The sequence below is a fragment of the Anarhichas minor genome, unplaced genomic scaffold, assembly GCF_050575085.1.
Source record: "Anarhichas minor isolate MPS153535 unplaced genomic scaffold, ASM5057508v1 ptg000014l, whole genome shotgun sequence".
Lineage (NCBI taxonomy): Eukaryota > Metazoa > Chordata > Actinopteri > Perciformes > Anarhichadidae > Anarhichas > Anarhichas minor.
The window spans coordinates 15,540,001-15,548,945 of record NW_027466460.1 but is presented as its reverse complement, the minus strand read 5'-3'; the positions used below and the strand labels follow the sequence as shown (position 1 = coordinate 15,548,945).

General features: G+C 39.5%; 1 protein-coding gene across 1 annotated transcript in view; it reads right to left on the bottom strand.

Annotated features, from left to right (window-relative positions):
- LOC142949898 (uncharacterized) overlaps positions 1 to 8,945 on the bottom strand; it is a 38,262-nt gene continuing 29,317 nt past the window's right edge. Inside the window, exons 1-2 of the mRNA XM_076091766.1 lie at positions 8,119 to 8,652; positions 1 to 2,676 (exon numbers count right to left, since the gene is read on the bottom strand). Of these exons, the coding sequence (XP_075947881.1) occupies positions 956 to 2,676; positions 8,119 to 8,311 (1,914 nt within the window). The 5' untranslated portion in view covers positions 8,312 to 8,652 and the 3' untranslated portion in view covers positions 1 to 955. Of the gene's footprint in view, positions 2,677 to 8,118 lie in introns of the transcript that reaches the window.

The following is an 8,945-nucleotide window of genomic DNA, read 5'->3' as shown; positions in this document are numbered from 1 at the left end:
TTTAATAACTGAATACCTTTATTATTCAATCAGATGTCAAGTTATTCAAACAATAAAAATCAGTACCATCACATACATTTAACAAACTGTAGCCACAGGATGAAAACAGTGAATTAAGTGCAAAAACAAACTATAAACAAAATATTTAAAAATCTGCTGAATTATAAACTCAGAACAAATGTATGATTGAAGGATCGCCTCCGCACAGCTCTAAATATGGCAACAGGGGTGCAACAGTTCACACAACAGTGCTGACAGAGCTAACAATGTTAAGCTTGGAACGGTGTTATCAGCTGTAAATATTGGCAACATTTGACAACAACGAAACAGGTAATTCAATCCAAGTTTACTTCATTTACTTATCTGAAACAATTTTCATCTCAAGAGTATGTAAGATTATACATTTATCAATTAATGGAAAATTATCTTTTAATCAACACTTTAATGCTGCAGGTACAAATTTCTGAGTACAAGTACCTCAGAAATGTCAAGTACAAAACTTAACTTAAGTTAATGTACTTAGTTACATTCCACCACCGCTAAAAGAAGATCACAAAATTGCTTACAAGAACACAAAGATGCATTTATCTTTAAAATGTACATTTTCTTCCAGGTGAGCCAACTAGAAAATAAAAACTCAATTAGTCTACTGGATCAAACTAAAGACAGTACTAAGCTCCCTGCCAACGCGAGGAGGCGTCACCTTAAACAAAGCATGGATCTCTCAGAGCAATCAAGGTTTATTGTGTCACTAATCGCAAGCGGGGGCTAATTGTGTGTGAAGACAGGGCTTTGAGGGAAACAATTCAAAATCTGAACGTGGAATCAATAAGCAACGCTCTCAAATTAAAACATGCTTTTTGAATAAAGATTTTTAAAAAAGCACCATATTTCTTCCCCTGCGTTATGTGCCATGTGGTGTGTCTGATTTACCTTTTGTATACAAACAGAACCACTAAGGTCGGTTGTCTCTTGTATGATTAATTATGTGTGACTTCAGAGCTGACTTGTGCCGAAATCTTCCATCACACACTGAGCAGCTGAAAGGTTTCTCTCCTGTGTGGATTCCCATGTGTGTCTTTAAAGTTGAATGCTGGTTAAAAGATTCCTTACAAACTTTGCAGCTGAAAGGTTTCTCTCCTGTGTGGATTCTCATGTGTGTCTTTAAATTTGAACAGACGTTAAAAGATTTCTTACAAACTGAGCAGCTGAAAGGTTTCTCTCCTGTGTGGATTCTCATGTGTGTCTTTAAATGTGAACCCCGGTTAAAAGATGTCTTACAAACTGAGCAGCTGAAAGGTTTCTCTCCTGTGTGGATTCCCATGTGTGTCTTTAAAATTGAATGCTGGTTAAAAGATTCCTTACAAACTTTGCAGCTGAAAGGTTTCTCTCCTGTGTGGATTATCATGTGTGTCTTTAAAGCTGAACAGACGTTAAAAGATTTCTTACAAACTGAGCAGCTGAAAGGTTTCTCTCCTGTGTGGGTTCTCATGTGTGTCTTTAAATGTGAACCCCGGTTAAAAGATTTCTTACAAACTGAGCAGCTGAAAGGTTTCTCTCCTGTGTGGATTCCCATGTGTGTCTTTAAAATTGAATGCTGGTTAAAAGATTCCTTACAAACTTTGCAGCTGAAAGGTTTCTCTCCTGTGTGGATTATCATGTGTGTCTTTAAAGCTGAACAGACGTTAAAAGATTTCTTACAAACTGAGCAGCTGAAAGGTTTCTCTCCTGTGTGGGTTCTCATGTGTGTCTTTAAATTTGAACAGACGTTAAAAGATTTCTTACAAACTGAGCAGCTGAAAGGTTTCTCTCCTGTGTGGATTCTCATGTGTGTCTTTAAATGTGAACCCCGGTTAAAAGATTTCTTACAAACTGAGCAGCTGAAAGGTTTCTCTCTTGTGTGGATTCTCATGTGTTTCTTTAAAATTGAACGCAGTTTAAAAGATTTCTTACAAACTGAGCAGCTGAAGGGTTTCTCTCCTGTGTGGGTTCTCATGTGTCTCTTCAGATGGTCACTTCTGCCAGTTGTTTTCCCACACTCAGAGCATGTAAACAGTTTCTCACCAGCACTACATCTTGAATCACTGACATGGACTTCATCAGGTTTCAAAGAGTTTAAACCTGACTGAGGTTCTCTGGTCTCCTTCCAATCATCACAGTCATCAGTGTCAGAAGAGTCTCCATTGTCATCAGTATCTGGTTCTGGATGTATATCTGGATCCGAGTTCCTGCCTGGTTCTGGTCCTCCACAGTCCTCTCCATCAGCATCTGTTTCCATCTGTTCAGTTTGTCTTTGATGAAGCTGTGAGGACTGAGCTTCCTCTTCATCATCTTCACTCTTCACAGGAGTGAATGAGAACTTGACATCAGCCTCCTCCAGCCCTTGAAGCTGCTCTCCCTCCAGACTGGTCCAGAGTTCCTCCTGATCCTCTTTAATGTGTGGGGGCTCTGGGTCCTCCTGTTCCTCTTTAATGTGTGGGGGCTCTGGGTCCTCCTGTTCCTCTTTAATGTGTGGGGGCTCTGGGTCCTCCAGTTCCTCTTTAATGTGTGGGGGCTCTGGGTCCTCCAGTTCCTCTTTAATGTGTGGGGGCTCTGGGTCCTCCTGGTCCAGACTGGAGCTCCACTCCTGCTGGTCAGGGGGAACCTCTTCTTGAACCACCAACAGCTGCTGAACGTCTGCAGGAAAACAGTAAACACACACAGAGACGTTACAAAGAAATATTAGTATTGAGCAAATAGTCTCCTGTAGATACTTTTATTTCCTGCCATCATTCCCTCTTACACTGTTGAAGAAAATCATCTAGGGCTGCAACAACGAATCGATAAAATCGATTATTAAAAGAGTTGGCATCAAATTTCATTATCGATTTGTTGTGTCGCGCGACTATTACGGCACTCAATAAGTCGCGGAGATGTTTGAGTATAAAAAAAAAAAAGTTGAGTCATTCTCGCCGCCGATCTCGCCGGGGACTATTTGTGTTCATTCGCGCTGGACGCGCCAGAGAGGGGGCGTGGCTTATCGCCCTGAAAGCTGTTCAACTGTCTGCCATTAACCATGGAGAAAATAACCTCTATTTCTGCTTAGTACGTGTCGTAGAAGTCACAGATATCCCGGGAAACTAAACGCCGTCATGTCTGGTTCATAACATTTTCCAGAGGAGCTCTGTGGATTTTATTGAAGTGTATTCACTGTGTCTAGCAAGCCACACGTCGCTGTTTACTAGAGCTGTATGAACACAAAATAAAACTGATTTGGCTGTGATTTAACGGCAATAAACAGACAAAAAGTGACTCCGAAATAACTACGTAATGATACCGATTTGTACTTGTCGTCTCCAACAAAAAGGGACTCCGAAATAACTACATAATGATGCCGATTTGTAGGCTACTTGTCTTCTCAATGGAGCTCGGATGGATCGGTGCTAGGCTAAGCTAACATTGTAGCAGCTCCACCAACACTCACAATAACATCATCTAGACATAAATACGGCAGCGTCTATTCATTGTTTGTACCATATGGTTTACACACACACACACACACACATTTACACACATAGTTTGGTCCGGTCTCTATTGATATGAGATATCGTAGAGCTCTGGGTGAACACAGACGGCTACAGTATTTATTTCCTGATTCAACAACGTAAACATGTTGGAGTCCTTGATGAGGAGGAAGTAGGGTTGGGTACCGAAAACAGGTGCCGGTATGGTACCGGTTCCTATACGACCGGTATCTACCGGACCGAAATGCAACGCAGATTTCGGTGCTTCCTTTCGGTGCCTGAGCCGATTGAAATACTTTTTTTACACTACTCTGATGACTCCGTCCTAGGTTAGCTCGTCCTAGGCCGATGCTAACGATAGCATCGGTCCTCCGCTCCTCACTCATAGTATTATTACAACCGGACGAGCCGTGCGTGCTTAGAAACAAACCCCTCCATCATTCCGACGAAGCTTCGGCCATGATTTATTAAAAAAAACAAAGAACGAGATCTGTCATACGGCTGGCAGGCTACTGACTTCCTCCATCGACATCCGGGTACTTAGCGCTGCCGCTCATAAGCGCAACACAGGCACGCAAAACTTTCTTCTTCTTCTTCGAAGTGTAGTGGCGGTTGGCAAACGACGAATTGGCGCATTAGCGCCACCAACTGGTTAAATAAAATAAGTCAGGAGAGGTCGTATTTTGCAAGAGAAGGCAAATATGCTCATATTTCTGCAAAATAATTGCTGAAGTTTGAAGCTGTAGTGTGTGTGTGTGTTTTGTATTTATTTATATTTATTTAAGTATACTGTAAACTGTTAACAGTTAATATATTGTTCATAGTTTGAAGTTAAAAAGTTTGAAGCTGTAGTTTGAAGCCAAGTGTTTTGTATTTATAGTATACTTTAACAGTTAATATATTGTTCAATTTGAAGAAAAAAGTATCGGTTCAGGCACCGTTTAGGCACTGGTATCGGAAAAAACCCAAACGATAACCAACCCTAGGAGGAAGGGAGTTCAACAGCAGGGTTAGTCACTACAGAATCCTACTTTTGTTCCGTTTTGAAGTGAGGAACGTAACGTCCCTCCAGTAGCTCTTCTGGTGCTGGTGTTTACTCGTTACCCAGCTTGACAAGCATGACCAGTTAGCATGAGCTCGTTAATAACAGTAGTAAAGCAGGGGTGGTATAGTTTGCAAGGCTAAAGAAATGTTTTTATTCACTCGCCTTTTTTGACCCATTAATATCCGATTCAACGAAAAAATAATCGCCAGATTAATCAATTATTAAAATAATCGTTAGTTGCAGCCCTAAAATCATCATATAACTTAAGATTGAACTGAACACATTTGGCTTCACAAGTAAACAGTTTATATAACTTGTTATGTTGAACACATTCTGTTTCACAAAAACATTCTTAGGAAGTGATTAGGACGCGCCAGACAAATTGTAATAAATCACTCCTGAGATTTTTTTTTTTGCATTCAACCACTAGGGGGCGCTACAGTAAACCCGCGAAGTTGTGCTTTCTGTCACTTTTTGCAGATTTCAGCCTTCCTACTTTAACGAACTCCTCCTAGAGATTTTAAGCGATCAACTTCTACTTTGGTCAGGATGCTCTTAAGACCTTTGTGATTAAAAGTTATCAAAATCGAGAGTTTTCATCGAAGAACCTTGACGTGGCGTGGCGGCCATTTTGCCTCATTGTTTTTGAAAAAATAAGTTCTTATAAGTTGTTATAACTCCAAGGTACATTATCCAATCCGCACAAAACTTCTTATGCATGATGCTACTTCAAGCTTAAACATACTTCAATTGAAAAAAATTCAATAACTCATAGCACTGGCTAAAGGAAATGTCATATTTTATACTTTTATTTATTCCTCCTTAGCCAGATGACTTGATGAGTCTCAAATTTGTTAAGGAGAGCCTTAAGACATTGATGATGCATCATCATGAATATTGTGAGTTTTCGTTGAATGCTGTTGCCATGGCGATGCATCGTATCCATGAAAAAGGAAGCTGATGCTTTAGTGACTTGGCATGCTCAAAAACTCATGGAACTTTGTACATGTGTCATAGGTCATAGGAAGACATAGGGTATATGGGTTTTAGGCTTGTCCGTTTTAAATTGCCTCTATAGCGCCCCCTACAATATTTCAAAACAGCAGCCCCAGCGCTACGTTTGAGCTACATGTATAAAACTTAGTAAGCACATGTATCCTATGGAGACTTAAATATAAGTCTCTTGGGACCATGCTCTAAACCCTACCGTAAATTGGCAATTTTGATTTTTGTGTCATTTTTCGATCGATTTTGGCATATTTCAAGTCGCTATACTTTAACGAACTCCTCCTAGGGACTTCAACAGATCCACTTTAAATTTTGTCAGTACAATGTCAAGACATTTGTAATTAAAAGTTATCAAAAGCTTTACGTTTGACGGAATGGTTTAGCCGTAGCGGCCGGCTACTTTATGTGATTCCCCATGACAAAAGCTAATGTAACTCAACTGGACTTTTTCCAAACGGTCCCAAACTTCACATGCTTGATAACACTCATGGCCTGATGATGTCTACAAGCTAATTTCCCCTAATACTCACAGCGCCACCTGCTGGCGAAAGGAAATCTGCATTTTTTGACAAACGCCATCCAATTTACATGACTTTTACACAATGTGGTTTACACTTGATATAGAGCAACATAATGCAGCGTTCTGTAGCGCCAGGCAGCGGATACAGGAAGCATCGGACTATTTGCAAAGCATCATTTCCAGCATCAGGCGGTCCACGCGGGATTAAAAACATCTCACTCGCGGACGCGCCGTCCGTTCTCGGACACGCAGGCCGGAGTCCCGCTGGCACCCCCGACGCGCTGGAGGATGCGAGGGCCCGTTCATCGCTGCTCGCAGCTTTAATTGTTATTATCTTAGAAAGATATTCAGTGCAAAACAGGTGAATTGCAGCCACAATAAGCTATTTTTTGCCAAATATTAGTTATTCTTTGCACAGATTGAACTTTATTTGCATTGTTCTAACAGAGCGATTGCACATTGTATTTGTTTTTGTCTGATGGAGCAATCTGGTTTACTTGAAAGTGATTGCAATTTTCTTTATTCTATTATTTGAAAAAGCACAGATGGAGGAGTCACAAAATGTTATTTCAATAAAAGTTCAACATGGACCATTTTGTTACAATTTTGTTGGGGCGGTGGGGCATGAACATTTTTCTTCCTCCAAAGTGGGGCGTGACAGAAAAAGTTTGAGAACCACTGGTATAGACTATTACAAACTAGACAAAGACATACCAGATGTACGCAAATTAAAGTTTTAGAAAGTTACCACAAGACAAACACTATTAAAGGTAAAAATGTTCAGAATGTTACATGCAGGCTGATTACGTGGATTAGATAAAAGATTTGAGGAAGTATTATTTAAAGAAAGGAGAGAAGTGGAGAAGTTACATATAATGGTATAAAGAACATTAAAATTGAATCTGTTGAGATGCCTCAAGTGTCATCTACAAAATTCCTAGGAATGATTATTGATGAGTTTAAGTTGGAGTAAACATATTGACTGTGTTAGTAGAAAAATAAACAAATAATAAGGAGGGTTAGACATCTTGTCTCTGCAAACTGTCTCCTTATTCTTTATTACAGTATAATTTATCCCTATCTTTCATATAGTAATATAGTTTGGGCAAGTACTTTTCCTACTACTCTGCAAAAAATGTTGGTCCTCCAGAAACGTTTTGCTAGGATCGCAACCCGATCAGAGTCACTTCTCTTCTGCTCCTCTATTTCAGAAATTACAGATTCTTACTATTTATGACATCAATATTTCACAAACTTGTGTTTTCATTTATAAGATACTTTCAGATGATGGGAATATTCCTGATCATTTCAAGACCTACTATAAATTCAATTCACAGGTTCACTCTTACTCAACTCGTCAATCTTCACCCTCCTAAGTTACTGACTAGCAGAGGTCAATTTTCAATAAGATTTAGGGGAACCAAACTATGGAATGACTTTTCCCACCTAACAAAAAAATGTCCCTCTATAAAATGTTTTAAAAGATGCCTAAAAGAAAATCTAATTGCTGTTTTGTAACAGTTTTTTTATGCATTAGTGTTCATGTCTTTCTTGTTTTAGCTGTTATATTACACATGCACACACATGCTCACACACACTCGACACAATTACATTATTTTTTTTCTTTTCTTTCTCTCTTTGTTTTGTTGTAATGTAATGTCTCATGCATATTTAATTGTATCTTTGTAATTTCGTAAAATTTTAATATTATATAGGTGGAGGCTTCAAATAAGCCCAGTTGGTTTTCTGTCTCTTCCTGCACTGTGATATTCATTAATCTCTGTTACGTTTGATTATATTAAATGTTGTTTGAATTGTGCAAAATAAATAACTAACTCTGAAACATTTATTGGAGAGAAAATACTGCTGCTGTCTCCGTTTCTCTGTCTCCCAAGCAATACGAGTTGTTTAAGGGGGAGATCACACGTGTGTCCTTGGCATGAGGCCCAGGAATGGAGAGGATGTCTGACTGGCTGCACAGTCCAAACTACATAGAAACGTTATCAGCCGGAGCATGAACAGAAGAAATAAAGTGAACCAACCTGCTCTGTGTAACCGCAGCTGAGGGTTGAAAACAGCGTCCAGTAGTTTCCTTTGTCGCTCGTTCTCCTCTTTTAAAGCAGAACGTTCCTCCTCGTACTCTGCTATCGTTCTTTCAAACACACCAAATATCTCTTCAGCAGCCGCAGTTAGTCGCTGGTTGACTAAACATCTCAGCATTTGGAGTTTAGACATTTTCACTAAACCACAGAAACGTTTCCTTCAGACAAACTCGGGTTAAAAACGTGTTGCTCACTCTGAGCTTCGCTGTTTTGCTAGGTCATGTTCGGGTACGTCTACTTCGTGGTAGCACGCTAACTTCATTAGCTCCGTAGGACACAAGGAGACAATCCACCAACTACACACACTTTCTCTCCACACAAACTCCGTCAAAAACACCGTTTACTCTCCATTAAACTCTGATAGTTAAGGTTTCCATGGGTTCTTACGTGTCGACAATTCGAAGCGTGTGTCGCGTAATCAGGAAGATGTTTGTGAGGCGCGTGCAGAGGCTCATGTTGATGACGTAGATGGTGACGTTCGAAGCATTGCGAGCTGGCTGTACCGCGTGACTTATTCAGGAAGTGGTTTGCGGGTTTGGTGAAATATATAATATATATATAATAATATATAAATATAAGGGTTAGGGTTAGTTAATACATAAATATATTGATAAAATAATATATAAATATATGTATTTAATATATATCAATATATAATATATATATGTATTTATAATAATTAGTGCTGGGCAACTTAACGCGTTATTATCGCGTTAACACATTAATTAATTAACACCGACAGTTATTTTATCTGCATTAACGCAGTT